The following is a 19,398-nucleotide window of genomic DNA, read 5'->3' as shown; positions in this document are numbered from 1 at the left end:
GGGTGTTGCTGTGGAGAAGAGATGTTAGACCCCGAGAAATAAACCATTAACACGCACCAGAGTCCTGTTTCTTTAAGTTTGAGCAACCTGAGAAACAGCATGGCTTAGCGGAAAGAGACCAGGCCCCGGAGTCAGAGGACCTGGGTTCTAAACCTGGTTCTGCCACTTGAGTGCTGTGTGAACTTGGGAAAGTCATTTAACTTTCCTGTGCCTGATTCACCTCATCTGTGAAATGGAGTTAAAATGCTTGTTCTCCTTCCCTCTTGGACTGTGAACCCCATGTGGGACAGGGGCAGTGACCAATCTATTGATATTTTATCATCGACCCCAAGGCTTTGTAGAGCACTTATAACAGAGTAAGGGCTTAACAAATACCCCAATTATCATTATCATCGATCGTATTTATTGAGCATTTACTGTGTGCAGAGCACTGTACTAAGCGCTTGGGAAGTACAAGTCGGCAACATATAGAGACAGTCCCTACCCAATAGTGGGCTCATTCGTCTTCCTGGGCCTAATTTGAAACACTCTAGCTCTTTCTAGTCAACTGAAGGCAGGACATCAACTGGACTCTGAGAAGAGGAAAGCTGTAGCTACTGGAGTTAGTGGGAAGTAGTGTGGCATAGTAGAAAGAGCATTAGGCAAATCACTTCACTTCTCTGTGCCTCAGTTATCTCATCTGTAAAATGGAAATTAAAACTGTGAGCTCCCCATGGGACAACCTGATCACCTTGTAACCTCCCCAGCACTTAGAACAGTACTTTGCACATAGTAAGTGCTTAACAAATACCATCATCATTATTATTATTATTAGGGGCCCGGGAGTCACAGGACCTGGGTTCTAATCCTGACTCCCCCACTGGCCTGCTGTGTGACCCTGGGCAAGTCATTTAACATCACTGGTCCTCAGTTTCCTCAGTTGTTTAAAGGAGGTTCAATTTCTGTTCTCCCTCCTCCATAGACTGTGGGACAGGGAATGCGACCATTGTACCTATCCTAGTGTTTAAAACAGTGCTTGACACACACTAAGTGCTTAATAAATGCCACTATTATTATTGTGGTAGGTGGGCATTTCCTCTTTCCCTCTCTGAGTAGCAGCTCAGAAAGGATCCTTGAAAGGAGAAGGGCTTGGGTCTCACCCTAGACCAGCAGACCAGGTGGCTGGAGACAGAGCATTGAACAGCATTGAACCAAGTGCTTAATAATACTAATAACAATGTTTTTTGTTAAGCGCTTACTATGTGCCGAGCACTGTTCTAAGCACTGGGGGAGATACAAGGTAATCAGGTTGTCCCACGTGGGGCTCACAGTCTTAATCCCCATTTTACAGATGAGGGAACTGAGGCCCAGAGAAGTGAAGTGACTTGCCCAAAGTCACACAGCTGACAAGTGGCGGAGCTGGGATTTGAACCCGTGACCTCTGATTCCCAAGCCCGGGCTCTTTCCACTGAGCCACGCCACTTTGCGCTTAGTACAGTGTACAGCTTAGTACAGTGCTCTGCACATAGTATCATCATCAAATGCCATCGAATCGTTTCTGATCCGTAGCGACTCTCCGGACATATTTTCTCCAGATTGTCCTCTCTTCTGCCTTATCTGTAGTTATTCTGGTATGTATATCCATATTACACGGAGTAAGCACTCAATAAATACAACTGATTGATTTATTGGCCAGATCAATTTGGACGTTTCTGAGTGGATTGGGCTGCATCTCGAGGTCGTTCATGTTCCAGTCAATCTATGGCATTTATCATTCATTAATTCATTCAATCGTATTTATTGAGCGCTTACTGTGTGCAGAGCACTGTACTAAGCGCTTGGGAAGTACAAGTTGGCAACATATAGAGATGGTCCCTACCCAACAGTGGGCTCACAGTCTAGAAGGGGGAGACAGACAACAAAACAAAACATATTAACAAAATAAAATAGAATCAATATGTACAAATAAAATGAATAAATAGAGTAATAAATATGTACAAACATATATACAGGTGCTATGGGGAGGGGAAGGAGGTAAGGAGGGGGAGAGGAAGGAGGGAGCCTGAAGTGACTTGCCCAAAGTCACACAGCTGACAATTGGTGGAGCCGGGACTTGTGTGCAGAGCACTGTAGTAAGCATTGAGGGGAGGGTGATTTGATAGCTGAGTCGAGCCAACCCTGTTTTAAAATGATATTTGTTAAACACTTACTATGTGTCAAGTACCGTTCTAAGCACAGGATTAGATACAAATTGATAATAATGATGATGATGGTATTTATTAAGCGCTTACTATGTGCAAAGCACTGTTCTAAGTGCTGGGGAGGTTACAAGGTGATCAGGTTGTCCCATGAGGGACTCACAATTTTAATCCCCATTTTACAGATGAGGTCACTGAGGCACAGAGAAGTTAAGTGACTTGCCCAAAGTCACACAGCTGACAGTTGGCGGAGTCAGGATTTGAACCCATGACCTCTGAGTCCAAAGCCCGTGCTCTTTCTACTGAGCCATGCGGCTGCTTCTAATCAACTAATCAACTAGGACACAGTCCCTGTCCCACAGAGGCCTCATGGTCTAAGCAGGAGGGAGAGCAGGCATTGAATCCCCATTTTACAGTTGAGGAAACTGAGGCACAAAGGAGGCAAGTGACTCCAGCTCATATAGCAGATAAGTGGCAGGGTAGGATTAGAACCCAGGTCCTTCTTACTCCCAGGCCTGTGCTCTAATAATAATAATAGTATTTGTTAAGCATTTAGTCTGTACCAGGCACTACACTGGGATGGCCCTACTGAGAGCTCACCTCCTCCAGGAGGCCTTCCCAGACTGAGACCCCTCCTTCCTCCCCCCCTCCTCCCCCTCTCCATCCCCCCGTCTTACCTCCTCCCCTTCCCCACAGCACCTGTATATATGTATATATGTTTGTACATATTTATTACTCTATTTATTGATTGATTGATTTTACTTGTACATATCTATTCTATTTTATTTTGTTAATATGTTTGGTTTTGTTCTCTGTCTCCCCCTTCTAGTCTATGAGCCCACTGTTGGGTAGGGACTGTCTCTATATGTTGCCAACTTGGACTTCCCAAGCACTTAGTACTGTGCTCTGCACACAGTAAGCGCTCAATCTTCAATCAATCATATTTATTGAGTGTATAAATCATATAAATTGTAAAAATATGATTGATTGATTGATACAAGCAAATCAAATTGGACACACTGTCCCGTGTGGGACTCACAGTCTCAATCACCATTTTACGGATGAGATAACTTTGGCACAAAGAAGTGAAATAACTTCCCAAGTCCAACAGCAGACCAGTGGCAAAGCAGGGATTAGAACCCGGGTCCTTCTGACTCTCACACCTGCGCTCTCGCCACTGGACAACACTGCTTCCTCTTCCTTCACCCCTCCAACCCTGGCTGTCCACCTGACAGCGGCATCCAGAGGGGGTGCAGAAAGGAGACTTGGGCTTGATGTCGGCAAAGATAGGATACAAGATAAGCAGGCCTGACCCAATCCCCATCCCGAATGGGATTCACCAAGTAGGAGGAAGGACACATAAACCCACAGGCTTGATTCTTTAAAATAGAGCTTTTAATAGGGAGCAAACTGGAGCGCTTCTTGTGCAAAATAGCATTCAAAGTACAGTATTTAGGCCTCAAATGCAGTCTATCGGGTGCTTCCCTATACAGGCCTCTGAGACGGTGTCTGCCCGTGGCTCTGCGTACTCATTATGTCGCCGTTTGTAAGGCCAGTGTGTCGACGTGATAGACAGCCATCGCACCTCTTTTTCTTCTCTTCGGTCACACCCCAGAGCCAGATTCTGTCAGTTTATTCCTGAAGAAAACAGAGCTGTAAACATAGATGAGTGAGGTGGGAGCGGGCACGGAGGTGGAGGAAAGAGGGAACAGGAAGAAGGTGAAGGGGGCCAGGGCTTGGTTTCCTGACAAATCTGGCCAGGTTTAGGCATCCCTGGTTCTGTGTGTGAGGGAGGACAGTGGAGGGGCTGAAGGAGCCGATGGGGTCAGGGGGAACGGAGGAGCCGGTGGAAGATTCCCTGGCTTGACGTGCAGGCTCCCGGCCATGAAGCTTAACTCTCCTCCAGCTATGGCCTCTGGATTTTTTCCTGAGAAGAGAAAGAACATACGTGAAGACGGACCTCTAGATTGTAAGCTCCTTGTGGGCAGGAGAAGCGTCTATCAGCCGTGCTATATATCTTAAGCATCTATCTTGCCGCTGACCTCTCGTCCACATCCTGCCTCTGGTCTGGAGCGCCCTCCCTCCTCATATCCGACAGACATCACTCTACTCACTTTCAAAGACTTATTAATAATAATAATAATAATAATGGCATTTATTACTATACGCGAAGCACTGTTCTAAGTGCTGGGGAGGTTACAAGGTGATCGGGTTGTCCCACGGGGGGCTCACAGTCTTAATCCCCATTTTTCAGATGAGGGAACCGAGGCACAGAGAAGTTAAGTGACTTGCCCAAAGTCACACAGCTGACAACTGGAGGAGCTGGGATTTGAACCCGTGATCTCTGACTCCAAAGCCCGGGCTCTTTCCACTGAGCCACCCTGCTTCTCCTCCACGTGGCCTTCTCTGACTAAGCCCTCCTTCTCCTCATCTCCCACTCCCTCCTGCATCTCCCTGACTTGCTCCCTTTCCTCTTCTCCCCTCCCAGCCCCACAACACTTATGTACATATCTGTAATTTATTTTTTTATATTAATGTCTGTCTCCCCCTTTAGACTGTAAGCTTGTTGCGGGCAGGGAATGTGGTTGTTTATTGTTATATTGAACTCTCCCACATGCTTACGACAATGCTCTGCCCGCAGTAAGCACTCAATAAATATGATTGACTGACTAATTATACTGTACTCTCTCAAACATTTAGTATACTACACTGCACACAGTAAGCGCTCCATAAGTGTCACTGATTGATTGATTGAATTATAAGGACTCTGGACCCAAGGGGAAGCCTACAGCCTCAGCTTGGAATAATAATAATAATGATGGCATTTATTAAGCACTTACTATGTGCAGAGCACTGTTCTAAGCGCTGGGGAGGTTACAAGGCAATCAGGTTGTCCCACAGGGGGCTCACAGTCTTAATCCCCATTTTACAGATGAGGAAACTGAGGTCCAGAGAAGTTAAGTGACTTGCCCAAAGTCACACAGCTGACAATTGGCGGAGCCGGGATTTGAACCCGTGACCTCTGACTCCAGAGCCTGTGCTCTTTCCACTGAGCCACGCTGCTTCTCTGGAAGACTTGTAAAGACTTGCAAAGACTTGCAGAGGATGGAAAATCCTCAACCCAAGCAGTGGGGTGAGGAATCAATTCGCATAATGAAAAAATCTTGGTATTTTAGAAAATTTGCTGCTGTGAGAATGACGAGTTGTATTAAATACCGACTCTTTTATATTGTACTCTCCTATTACTGTATTTATTTTATTTGTACATATTCTATTTATTTTATTTTGTTAATATGTTTTGTTCTCTGTCTCCCCCTTCTAGACTGTGAGCCCACTGTTGGGTAGGGACCATCTCTATATGTTGCCAACTTGTACTTCCCAAGCGCTTAGTACAGAGCTCTGCACACAGTAAGCGCTCAATAAATACGATTGAAAAAAATTAATCAGCAGTATTTGTTGCACACTTGCTATGTGCAGAGCACTGTAGTAAGCACTTAGGGAAGTACAATACAACAGAGTTGGCAGACACATTCCCTGCCCTCAGTGAGCACCGAGTCCGGTGGGGAAGACAGATATTAAGCTTCCCATGGGCAGGGATTGGGTCTACCAACTCTGCTGTGCTCTCCCAAGCACTCTGCACACAGTAGGTGCTCAATAAATACCATCAACTGATTGATGAATTCCAGAATACAGAGATATGGGTTGGAGGGTTGGAGTGGGGAGGGAGGCTGTCTTCAAGAGCTGAGAGGAACCCCCTCCTCCCCTGGACTGCGGGCGGTGGGACCTCGCATGGTCTAGCAGAAAAAGCACGGGCCCAGAAGTCAGAGGACGTGGATTCTAATCCCGTCTCCACCACACACCTGCTGTGCGGCCTTAGGAAAGTCACTTAACGTCTCTGTGCCTCAGTTACCTTATCTGTAAAATGGGCCTTATTAGGAAGAAGGACTGTGTCCAACCCAGTTATCTTTTACCTACCCTAACTCTTAGTATAGTGCTTGGCACACAAGAAGCACTTAACAAATACCACAGTTATATTTATTATTGTTATTATTAATAACATAATTATTATTATGTGAGCCCCCTCCTTCCTCTCCCCCTACTCCTCTCCCCATCCACCCTGCCTTACCTCCTTCCCCTCCCCACAGCACCTGTATATATGTATATATGTTTGTACATATTTATTACTCTATTTATTTATTTTACTTGTACACATTTATTCTATTTATTTTATTTGGTTTATATGTTTTGTTTTGTAGTCTGTCTCCCGCTTCTAGACTGTGAGCCCGCTGTTGGGTAGGGACCATCTCTATATGTTGCCAACTTGTACTTCCCAGCACTTAGTACAGTGCTCTGCACCCAGTAAGCACTCAATAAATACAATTGATTAATTGATTGATTGACTGATTGATTGATTTGTAGTCTGTCTCCCCCTTCTAGACTGTGAGCCCACTGTTGGGTAGGGACCATCTCTATATGTTGCCAACTTGTAATTCCCAAGCGCTTAGTACAGTGCTCTGCACACAGTAAGCGCTCAATAAATACGATTGATTGATTGATTGATTTGTAGTCTGTCTCCCACTTCTAGACTGTGAGCCCGCTGTTGGGTAGGGACCGTCCCTAAATGTTGCCAACTTGTACTTCCCAAGCACTTAGCACAGTGCTCTGCACACAGTAAGCACTCAATAAATATGATTGATTGATTGATTGATTTGTAGTCTGTCTCCCCCTTCTAGACGGTGAGCCCGCTGTTGGGTAGGGACCGTCTCTAGATGTTGCCAACTTGTACTTCCCAAGCGCCTAGTACAGTGCTCTGCACACAGTAAGTGCTCAATAAATACGATTGAATGAATACTATGAGTCCACTTGGATGGGTCTATTCTACTGCTAAAAATCCCTGGGAGGGGGGCTGCTCCATCATTCTTGCTTCACCAACTGGTTGGCTCTGATCTCGGAGGTTTCGTTTTCATTCAGTCCCATTGATTGAGCGCTTACTGTGTGTAGAGCACTGTACTAAGTGTATGTGTCCCCTTCCCCACAGGAAGGCCGTTGTCCTGCCTGGGCCCCAGGCTTCCCTGGTTCCCTGCCTCCCCGCCTGGACCGCTCTGGTGTACTGTGGAGCCTAGTTGGACCTTCTCCAGATGTGGTCTCCAGCTCTGAAGTTGGGGCTCCAAGGAAGCCTCTGGCAAGGCGGTATTCAGCATCCAGAAAGCTGAGAAGTGAGAAGACAGACAGTGAGCTCCCCTCCTCAGAAATCTCCAGTGGCTACCAATCAATCTGCGCATCAGGCAGAAACTCCTCCCCCTGGGCTTCAAGGCTGTCCATCCCCTCGCCCCCTCCTACCTCACCTCCCTTCTGTCCTTCTCCAGCCCAGCCCGCACCCTCCGCTCCTCTGCCGCTAATCTCCTCACCCTGTGCCTCGTTCTCGCCTGTCCCGCCATCGACCCCCGGCCCACGTCCTCCCCCGGGCCTGGAATGCCCTCCCTCCCCACATCCGCCAAGCTCGCTCTCTACCTCCCTTCAAGGCCCTGCTGAGAGCTCACCTCCTCCAGGAGGCCTTCCCAGACTGAGCCCCTTCCTTCCTCTCCCCCTCGTCCCCCTCTCCATCCCCTCCATCTTACCTCCTTCCCTTCCCCACAGCACCTGTATATATGTATATATGTTTGTACAGATTTATTACTCTATTTATTTATTTATTTATTTTACTTGTACGTATCTATTCTATTTATTTTGTTAGTATGTTTGGTTTTGTCTCCCCCTTTTAGACTGTGAGCCCACTGTTGGGTAGGGACTGTCTCTATATGTTGCCAATTTGTACTTCCCAAGTGCTTAGTACAGTGCTCTGCACATAGTAAGCACTCAATAAATACGATTGATGATGATGATGAGCGGGAATGGGACAGGCCCGGGGCCCCGAGCTATGTGTTAAGCGCTTATTACATGCAGGAGCTGCTCAAATCGCTGGGGTAGATGCAAAGTAATCAGGTTGGACACAGTCCCTGTCCCACATGGGGCTTACAGTCTTAAACCCCATTTCACAGATGAGGTAACTGCAAAGTGAGGTGACTTGCCCAAGGTCACACAGCAGACAAGTGGTGGAGCCAAGATTAGAACGCAGATCCTTCTGACTCTCAGACTTGTACTCTATTCACTGGGCTGAACTAAGCTCTGGGGTAAACTCCATTCCAAATAATCAGGCTGAATCCCGTCCCTGTCCCACATGGTGTTCAGCCTCAGCAGGAGGGAGGAAAGGTATTGAATCTCTAACAATAATAATAATAATAATGGCATTTATTAAGTGCTTACTATGCACAAAGCGCTGCTCTAAGCACTGGGGAGGTTACAAGGTGATCAGGTTGTCCCACGGGGGGGCTCACAGTCTTAATCCCCATTTTACAGATGAGGTAACTGAGGCACAGAGAATAATAATAATAATAATGATGGCATTTGTTAAGCACTTACTAAGTGCAAAGCACTGTTCTAAGCGCTGGAGAGGTTACAGGGTTGTCCCACGGGGGGCTCACAGTCTTAATCCCCATTTTACAGATGAGGTAACAGGCACAGAGAATAATAATAATAATAATGATGGCATTTGTTAAGCACTTACTAAGTGCAAAGCACTGTTCTAAACCCTGGGGAGGTTACAAGGTGATCAGGTTGTCCCATAGGGGGCTCACACTCTTAATCCCCATTTTACAGATGAGGTAACTGAGGCCCAGAGAAGTTAAGTGACTTGCCCAAAGTCACACAGCTGACAATTGGCAGAGCCAGGGTTTGAACCCATGACCTCTGACTCCAAAGCCCATGCTCTTTCCATTGAGCCAATCTGCTTCTCTAAAGTTAAGTGCCTTGCCCGAAGTCACACAGCTGACAATTGGCAGAGCCGGGATTTGAACCCATGACCTCTGACTCCAGAGCCCGCACTCTTTCCACTGAGCCACGCTGCTTCTCAGTGTGCTCCTTGCTGCTACTTTATAGTTGAGGAAACGGAGGCACAGGTAAGTTAGGCGACTTGCCCACAGTCACACAGCAGACAAGTGTGTGCCAAGCAGACAGTGCTCGGCACATAGTAAGTGCTTAACGAATACCAAAATTATTATTATTATTATTATTATTATTATTATTATTATTATTATTATTATGTGAAGAGGCTGAGATTAGAACTCAGGTCCTCTGACTCTAAGGCCTGGGCTCTTTCCACTAGGCCAGGCTGCCTCACTAGGCTACACTGCTTCATTCATTCATTCACTCAATCATATTTATTGAGCGCTTACTGTGTGCAGAGCACTGTACTAAGCGCTTGGTTTTAGACTGTGAGCCCACTGTTGGGTAGGGACTGTCTCTATGTGTTGCCAACTTGAACTTCCCAAGCGCTTAGTACAGTGCTCTGCCCACAGTAAGCGCTCAATAAATACGATTGATGATGATGATGATGATGAAAGTCACTTATCTTGTTTTGTATCTACCCCAGCGCTTATGATGATGATGATGATGGTATTTGTTAAGCGCTTACTATGTGCAAGCACTGTTCTAAGCACTGGGGAGATTACAAGGTGATCAGGTTGTCCCAAGGGGGGCTCACAGCTTTAATCCCCATTTTACAGATGAGGTAACTGAGGCCCAGAGAAGTTAGGTGACTTGCCCAAAGTCACACAGCTGACAGTTGGTGGAGTTGGGATTTGAACCCATGACCTCTGACTCCAAAGCCCGGGCTCTTTCCACTGAGCCACGCTGCTTCTCTATAAGTCTTATAAGTCTATCATTCAGTCATGGTATTTATCAAGTCCTTACTCTGTGCAGGCCCTGAACTGAGTTCTTAGGAGCATGCTATACAATGGATTGGCGGGAAGGGGTAGACATTGAAATTAATTAAGGATAGGGGAAATGGCAGAGAATAAAGATGTAATAATAACAATAATATTGATGGTATTTGTTAAGTGCTTACTATGTGCCAAGCACTGTTCTGTATATATGTGTATATATATATATACATGTATATATGTATATACATTTGTACATATTTATTACTCTATTTATTTATTTATTTATTTTACTTGTACATATCTATTCTATTTATTTTATTTTGTTAGTATGTTTGGTTTTGTTCTCTGTCTCCCCCTTCTAGACCGTGAGCCCGCTGTTGGGTAGGGACTGTATATGTTGCCAACTTGTACTTCCCAAGTGCTTTGTACAGTGCTCTGCACACAGTAAGCGCTCAATAAATATGATTGATTGACTGATTGATTGTTCTAAGCGCTGGGGGAGATACAAGGTAATCAGGTTGTCCCACGTGGGGCTCACAGTCTTAATCCCCATTTTGCAGGTGAGGTAACTGAGGCACAGACAAGTGAAGTGACTTGCCCAAAGTCACACAGCTGACAAGTGGCGGAGCCGGGATTAGAACCCACAACCCCCTACTCCCAAGCCCGGGCTCTTTCCACTAAGCCACACTGCTTCTAATATGTAATATTATTAATATGTATAATAATTAATATGTATATATTAATATGTATATCTAATATGCAAGTGCCATGGGGCTGGAGGTGAGATGAATACAAAGTGCTTAAGGGCATACGATTGATTGATTGATTGATAGGTGACACAGTACTGAGGACAAATAATGGAAACAAGAACTTAGTTAATCACTCTACAAATACTCCTGTTATTAGGGGAAGCAGCATGGCTTAGTGACAAGAGCACAGGCTTGGGAATCAGAGGACGTGGATTCTAATCCTGGGTCCTCCATTTAATAATAATAATAATGGCATTTATTAAGCACTTACTATTTGCAAAGACTGTTCTAAGCGCTGGGGAGGTTACAAGGTGATCAGGTTGTCTCACAGCGGACTTACAGTTTTAATCTCCATTTTACAGATGAGGTAACTGAGGCACAGAGAAATTAAGTGACTTGCCCAAAGTCACACAGCTGACAATTGGCAGAGCTGGGATTCGAACCCATGACTTCTGGCTCCAAAGCCCAGGCTCTTTCCACTGAGCCACGCTCCATTTGTCCGCTGTGTGACCTTGGGCAAGTCACTTAACTTCTCTGTGCCTCGGATACCTCATCTGTAAAATGAGGATGAAGACTGTGAGCCCCACGTGGGACAACCTGATTACCTTGTATCTACCCCAGTGCTTAGAACAGTGCTTGGCACATAGCACTTAACAAATACCACATTATATTTATTTATTATTATGTCTGTTTATTGTTGTATTATACTCTCCCAAGCTCTTAGTACAGTGCTCTGCACACAGTAAGTGCTCAATAAATACAATTGAATGAATGAGTTATTATTCTTTCATTCAATCGTATTTTTTTGAGCACTTACTGTGTGCAGAGCACTGTACTAAGCACTTGGGAAGTACAAGTTGGCAACATACAGAGATAGTTCCTACCCAACAGTGGGCTCACAGTCTACTATTATTCTTAAAAGAGATGGCAGGGACATGTCCTTCCCACAACTAGCCATCATCGCTTAGAACAGTGCTTTGCACATAGTAAGTGCTTAATAAATGCTATCATTATTATTATTATTATTATTATTATTACCCAGTGCCTTGCCCTTCACCCCTCCTCTCCTCCCCCACCAACCCCAGCTCAGATGGACAACAGTGTGTTAAAAAAAAAAGTGATTTAAAAGGCAGCTGGTTGTATGTTTGCTGGGAAATGGGGGTCGGAGGAGAGTTGGGCCACTGAGATGTATGTGCATTTGTGGATATGTGGAATAATAATTATGGTATTTGTTAAGGGCTTACTATGTGCTAAGCACGATTCTAAGCGCTGGGATAGATACAAGGTAATCAGGTTATCCCACGTGGGGCTCATAGTCTTAATCCCCATTTTCTAGATGAGGTAATTCAGGCACAGAGAAGTTAAGTGGCTTGCCCAAGGTCACACAGCAGACAAGTGGCAGAGGTGGGATTAGAACCCACGACCTCTGACTTCCAAGCCCTTGCTTTTTCCACTAAGCCACACTGCTTCTCTAGACTGTGAGCCCACTGTTGGGTAGGGACCGTCTCTATATGTTGCCAACTTGTACTTCCCAAGTGCTTAGTACAGTGCTCTGCACACAGTAAGTGCTCAATAAATATGATTGAATGAATGAATATGTGGAACAGGGGGCATTTGATAGCCCTAGGTCCTAAAGCTTCTAATGAACATGCAACTGGAGAACCAATCAATCAATTAATTGTAAATATCGAGCACTTACTGTGTACAGAGCACTCTTCTAAGCACTTAGGAGAGTAGACTATAAAGGAGTTGATAACACGTTCCCTGCCCACAAGGAGCTTAAAAACTAGAGAAGCTTTCAAATGGTTTATTTCTGAGGAGCAACTCACCTCGGTTCTCGTAGGAGTTCATCGGGTCCCTGGAAGGCGGAGGACAGAAAGGTGGATGAGAACAGTTGGCAGCAGCCTGACTCAGTTTCCCTCGCTTCCCCTCCCCTACCTCCAGGAGACCCCAGAGCCAGGGAGACCCTCTTCCCTCTGTCCAGGCCAAGAGAGCAGCAGCTGTAAGCTCGTCCTCTAGACTGTAACCTCATTGTGGGTAGGGAATGTGCCTGTTATAGCCCGGGCTTTGGAGTCAGAGGTAGTGGGTTCGAATCCTGGCTCTGCCGCATGTCTGCTGTGTGACCTTGGGGAAGTCACTTAACTTCTCTGAGCCTCAGTTCCCTCATCTGTAAAATGGGGATTGACTGCGAGCCCCACGTGGGACAACCTGATCATATTGTATCCCCCCCAGCGCTTAGAACAGTGCTTTGCACATAGTAAGTGCTTAACAAATGCCATTATTACTATTACTGTTATATTGTACTCTCCCAAGTGCTTATTTCAGTGCTCAGCACACAGTAATAATAATAGTAATAATAATAATAATAATAATGGCATTTATTAAGTGCTTACTATGTGCAAAGCACTCGTTCTAAGCGCTGGGGAGGTTACAAGGTGATCAGGTTGTCCCACAGGGGGTTCACAGTCTTAAGCCCCATTTTATAGATGAGGTAACTAAGGCCCAGAGAAGTTAAGTGACTTGCCCAAACTCACACAGCTGACGATTGGCGGGGCTGGGATTTGAACCCATGACCTTTGACTCCAAAGCCCACGCTCTTTCCAGTGAGCCATGCTGCTTCTCTAAGTGCTTAATGAATATGATGAATGAATGAATAAACGGGGGCCACTAGACTCTCAGTTTAGAACAGTTTCCTCAGTGGCTCGGCCCCTGCCCCTGTCTCTCCCTTCTCCCAACCAATCCACCTCTCCTCTAGCCCCCTAGTAATAATAATAATGATGGCATTTATTAAGCGCTTACTATGTGCAAAGCACATTTCTAAGCACTGGGGAGGTTACGAGGTGATCAGGTTGTCCCAGGGAGGGCTCACAGTCTTAATCTCCATTTTACAGATGAGGTAACTGAGGCAAAGAGAAGTAATAATAATAATACTGATGGCATTTATTAAGCGCTTACCATGTGCAAAGCACTGTTCTAAGCGCTGGGGAGGTTACAAGGAGATCAGGTTGTCCCACGGGGGGCTCACGGTCTTAATCCCCATTAAAGTCACACAGCTGGGGTTTGAACCCATGACCTCTGACTCCAAAGCCCGGGCTCTTTCCACTGAGCCATGCTGCTTTTCTACCCAACTGGTCCTGGCTCAGAGAGCTGGTCACAACCCCACCTCCGAGCACATCAATCACAGGCAAGTTGGAAGGACTCCCCGGCTGGCCAACATGTCAAACTAGCTACTAGCCCATCCCTGGCCCGGTGGTGGTCCTCACCCGTCCATGCGGCCAGAGGCCCAGCTCCTCTCGTAACGGCAGCAATACACGACCAGAAAGGTGATGACCCCCAGCAGGGCGAGGACGCTCAGGGCCCCGAAGAGGATGCCGAAGAAGGCCCCCAGCCTGATCCCCAGCTGTTCGCAGCGCTCGCCCGACGGAGAGTAGATGGTGAAGGGGACACAGCTGGGGAGAGAGACCGGACCCCCGGTCACCAAAGCCGGGGGAGCCAGATTTGGACGCCACCCCCGGTCTTTCTGCCCAGAGTCCTGGCCGGCCCCCAAGGGAAAGGAGCGACCGCTGACCGGTGAGCCTCCACATCATCATCATCATCAATCGTATTTATTGAGCGCTTACTGTGTGCAGAGCACTGTACTAAGCGCTTGGGAAGTACAAATTGGCAACATCTAGAGACAGTCCCTACCCAACAGTGGGCTCACAGTCTAAAAGGGGGAGGCAGAGAAAAAAACCAAACATACTAACAAAATAAAATAAATAGAACAGATATGTACAAGTAAAATAAATAAATAAATAGAGTAATAAATATGTACAAACATATATACCTATATACAGGATACATATATACAGATATGTATCTGTGATATGTATCTCCAGATGACTGCGAGCCCACTGTTGGGTAGGGACCGTCTCTATATGTTGTCGACTTGTACTTCCCAAGCGGTTAGTACAGTGCTCTGCACACTCAATAAATACGACTGAATGAATGAAATGACAATAAGGCTGACCGCGTGCTTTGCCCCAGCTTCAGAGGGAGGTGGATATGTGGCTGGTTAGAGAGAGCTGGAAATCATCAATCGTATTTATTGAGCACTTACTGTGTGCAGAGCACTGGACTAAGTGCTTGGGAAGTACAAGTTGGCAACATATAGAGACAGTCCCTACCCAATAGTGGGCTCACAGTCTAAAAGGGGGAGACAGAGAACAAAACCAAACATACTAACAAAATAAAATAAATAGAATAGATATGTACAAGTAAAATAAATAGAGTAATAAATATGTACAAACATATATCCATATATACAGGTGCTGTGGGGAAGGGAAGGAGGTAAGTTGGGGGGGATGGAGAGGGGGATGAGGGGGAGAGGAAGGAAGGGGCTCAGTCTGGGAAGGAAATGAGCTGGGTAGTCATTCTAGACTGTGAGCCCACTGTTGGGTAGGGACCGTCTCTATATGTTGCCGACTTGTACTTCCCAAGCACTTAGTACAGTGCTCTGCACACAGTAAGCGCTCAATAAATATGACTGAATGAATGAAATGACAATAAGGCTGACCTTGTGCCTTGCCCCAGCTTCAGAGGGAGGTGAATATGTGGCTGGTTAGAGAGAGCTGGAAATGACCTGGGTAGTCATTCTAGACTGTGAGCCCACTGTTGGGTAGGGACCATCTCTATATGTTCCCAACTTGCACTTCCCAAGCGCTTACTACAGTGCTCTGCACACAGTAAGCGCTCAATAAATACGATTGAATGAATGAATAGTCCCTCCACCTCTATCCCCACCATGCCAGGCACCTAACCATTTGGGCCAGGTGAGTTACTGACTACAGGAATCTAGCTGGGGATGAGGCCCCTTGAAAGCCCCCCTGGGGGACGGAGGCTGCTGGAAAAACATTTTGGGGGTGGGGGGGGGGGAGGACTAATAACAATAATAATAATGATGGTATTCGTTCAGCGCTTACTATGTGCCAGGGACTGTACTAAGCACTGCGGTGGATATGAGCAAATCAAGTTGGACACAGTCCCTGTCCCATTTGGGGCTCATTGTCTCAATCCCCATTTTGCAGATGAGGTCACTGAGGCCCGGAGAATAATAAAAATAATAATAATGGCATTTATTAAACGCTTACTACGTGCAAAGCACTGCTCTAAGCACTGGGGAGGTTACAAGGTGAACAGGTCGTCCCACGGGAGGCTCCCAGTCTTAATCCCCATTTTACAGATGAGGTAACTGAGGCACAGAGAAGGTAAGTGACTTGCCCAAAGTCACACAGCTGACAATTGGCGGAGCGGGGATTTGAACCCGTGAACTCTCACTCCAAGTGACTTGCCTAAGGTCACACAGCAGACAAGTGGTGGAGCCGGGATTAGAACCCATGAACTTCTTACTCTCATGCCCGGTTTTATCCACTACGCCATGCGGCTCTGGGTGGTATTTGTTCAATTCAATTCAATCGTATTTATTGAGCGCTTACTGTGTGCAGAGCACTGTACTAAGCGCTTGGGAAGTACAAGTTGGCAACATATAGAGACGGTCCCTACCCAACAGTGGGCTCACAGTCTAGTCTAAGTGGTGACTGTGTGCCAAGCACTGTACTAAGCGCTGGGGTAGATGAAAGGTAAACAGATCGGACCCAATCTCTGAGGTTCACCGTCTAAAGATTGTAAGCTCCTTGATGGCAGGGACATGATCCTCAAAGAGGGCAGAGATTGAGTCTCCCCCCCACCCCATTCGTTCATTAATTCATTCAATCGCATTTATTGAGCACTCACTGTGTGCAGAGCACTGTACTAAGCGCTTGGGAAGTACAAGCTGGCAACATATTGTACTGAACCCTTCCAAGCTCTTAGTATGGTGCTCTGCACACAGTTCAGGCTCCATAAATACCACTGCTTGAGAGAGACCAGGTACTTAATCTCCATTTCACGGATGAGGAAACAAGATTAAAGAAGTTAAGTGACTTGCCCAGGGTCAAACAGCAAGCAAATTGCAGAACTGGGTTTCGAACCCAGGTCTCCTGACTCGCAGGCTTTTGTTCTTTTCACTAGGCCATATTGGACCTGCATTTGGTGCTTTCTCTTTTTCTCTTTCACCCACGGCATGCTGCGATTTTTCCCAAACCGGGACTACAGCCTCTCTGACCCTAGTAGAAGCTGTGTTGTTGAGGGATATACTTCCCAAATCTTTCCCACATCCCCTGCACCGCCCTTCTCTCCACCGCTTCTCTCCCCTATTTTTGTCCCTCATTCATTCATTCATTCATTCAATTGTATTTATTGAGTGCTTACTGTGTGCAGAGCACTGTACTAAGCGCTTGGGAAGTACAAGTTGGCAACATATAGAGATGGTCCCTACCCAACAGCGGGCTCACAGTCTAGAAGGGGGAGACAGAGAACAAAAGAAAACATATCCCTGATCGTCCCCCATGCTTCTTCTTCAGGAAGCAGTGTGGCCTAGTGGATAGAGAACAGGCTTGGGAGGCAGGAGGACCTGGGTTCTAATCCCAGCTCTGCCACTTGTCTGCTGTGTGGCCTTGGTTGGGCAAGTCCCTACACTTTCCTGCGCTTCAGTTCCCTTACCTGTAAAATGGCGATTACGACTTTGAGCCCCCTTTGGAACAGGGACTGTGGCCAACCTGTTTGGCTAGTAATAATAATTGCATTTGTTATGCATTTATTACGTGCCAGGTACTGTACCAAGCGCTGATGTGGATACAAGCAAATAGAGTTGGACACAGTCTCCATCCCACATGGAGCTCACCGTCTTAATCCCCATTTTACAGATGAGGGAGCTGAGGCCCAGAGAAGTGAAGTGATTTGCCCAAGGCCACACACAGCAAACAAATGGTGGAGCCAGGATGAGAACCCAAGACCTTCCAACACCCAGGCCCAGGCTCTATCCACCACGCCATGCTGCTTCTACCCACTTCTTACCTCACCTCCCTTCTCTCCTTCTCCATCCCAGCCCACACACTCTGCTCCTCTGCCGCTAACTTCTCCCTGGGCCTCCATCTCACCTGTCTCACCACTGACCCTTGGCCCACGTCCTAACTTTGGCCTGGAACTCCCTTGCTCGTCAAATCCGCCAAAAAATCGCTCTTCCCCCCTTCAAAGCCCTACTGAAGGCTCACCTCCTCCAAGAGGTCTTCCCAGATTAAGCCTCCTGTTCCTCAGCCCCCCTCCCTTCCACGTCACTCTGACCCTTCTGACCTGTGGGCCCGCTGCTGGGCAGGGACCGTCTCTAGATGTTGCCAACTTGGACTTCCCAAGCGCTTAGTCCAGTGCTCTGCACACAGTAAGCGTACTTCCCAAGAGCTTAGTACAGTACACAGTAAGTGCTCAATAAATACGATTGAATGAATGAATGAATAAATACGATTGAATGAATCAGGCTGTCCCCCGTGGGGCTCCCGGTCTTCATCCCCATTTTCCAGCTGAGGCCCAGAGAAGTGAAGTGACTTGCCCCAACTCACCCAGCTGACAAGTGGCGGAGCCGGGATTGGGACCCATGACCTCTGATTGAATGAATGACTCCCCACAGCACCTATGTATCTATCTGTAATTTATTGTTTTATCTATTTGTATTAATGTCTGTCTCCCCCACTAGACCGTGAGCTCGTTGTTGGGTAGGGACCGTCTCTATAGGCTTCCAACTTGTACTTCCCAAGTGCCTAGTACAGTGCTCTGCACACAGTAAGCGCTCAACAAATACGATTGAATGATTGAATGAATGAATGAATGACTCACTCCCTTTGCTCTTCTTCTTTTCTCTCCATCCCACAGGACTTATATATATATGTATAATTCTATTTATTTATGTTGATGCCTGTTTTCTTGTTTTGATGTCTGTCTCTCCCCACCCAACAGACTGTAAACCCTTTGTGCGCAGCGATTCTCTCTCTTTACTGCCGAATTGTACTTTCCAAGTGCTTAGTACAGTGCTCTGCACACAGCAAGCGCTCAATAGATGTGACTGAATGAATGAATCCCCCAGCTCTTAGAACAGTCCCTGGCACACAGTAGACACTTAACAAATTCGTTCACTCAATCAATCGTATTTATTGAGCACTTACTGTGTGCAGAACACTGTACTAAGCGCTTGGGAAGTACAAGTCGGCAACAGGTAGAGACGGTCCCTACCCAACAATGGGCTCACAGTCTAGAAGGGGGAGACAAGCAACAAAACAAAACAATTATTTACCACCCTACCCCCAAGCCCCCATCTTGCCTGGCCCTCTCTGCCCTCCTTGCCATCCCCCCATCTCTCCCTTCCCCTCCCTGATTCCCCCCCTGCCCCCGTTTCTCCTCCTCCAAACTTACCTGCAGTGCACCCCATCCTCTAGGTGCTGGCATTTGCCCCCATTCTGGCAGTACCCTTCCTCACAGGGGGACACACAAATGAAGCCAGTGTCCTCTCTGAAGACGAGCAGGTAGCCGGGGTAGTCTCTGCACTCAAAGTATTTTTTCAGCTCATCAGTGCTGGCTGCCATGGGCACGGGGGAAAGAGAGGAAGAGAATGGTCAGGGGCTGAATGCATCCCCCTCCCTCCCCACCCACCCCCAAGATGGGTACAGTGTGCGAGTTCTGACAACCCCCCTCCCCACCAAGAGAGCATCTGGAATCCAGGGACACCTGGCTGCTCACCACGTATCATTATTATTATTATTATCATATTTATTGAGCACTTACTGTGTGCAAAGCACTGTACTAAGC

General features: G+C 46.7%; 1 protein-coding gene across 1 annotated transcript in view; it reads right to left on the bottom strand.

Annotated features, from left to right (window-relative positions):
* Window positions 1-3,562: 3,562 nt before the first annotated feature.
* MUC4 (mucin 4, cell surface associated) overlaps window positions 3,563-19,398 on the bottom strand; it is a 58,091-nt gene continuing 42,255 nt past the window's right edge. Inside the window, exons 24-28 of the mRNA XM_038752295.1 lie at window positions 19,006-19,164; window positions 13,950-14,135; window positions 12,516-12,544; window positions 7,289-7,386; window positions 3,563-4,104 (exon numbers count right to left, since the gene is read on the bottom strand). Of these exons, the coding sequence (XP_038608223.1) occupies window positions 4,084-4,104; window positions 7,289-7,386; window positions 12,516-12,544; window positions 13,950-14,135; window positions 19,006-19,164 (493 nt within the window). The 3' untranslated portion in view covers window positions 3,563-4,083. The remainder of the gene's footprint in view (window positions 4,105-7,288; window positions 7,387-12,515; window positions 12,545-13,949; window positions 14,136-19,005; window positions 19,165-19,398) is intronic.

This window comes from Tachyglossus aculeatus, chromosome 1 (genome assembly GCF_015852505.1).
Source record: "Tachyglossus aculeatus isolate mTacAcu1 chromosome 1, mTacAcu1.pri, whole genome shotgun sequence".
Taxonomy (NCBI): domain Eukaryota; kingdom Metazoa; phylum Chordata; class Mammalia; order Monotremata; family Tachyglossidae; genus Tachyglossus; species Tachyglossus aculeatus.
The sequence above is the reverse complement of the archived record's forward strand: the minus strand, read 5'-3'. Positions and strand labels throughout refer to the sequence as shown.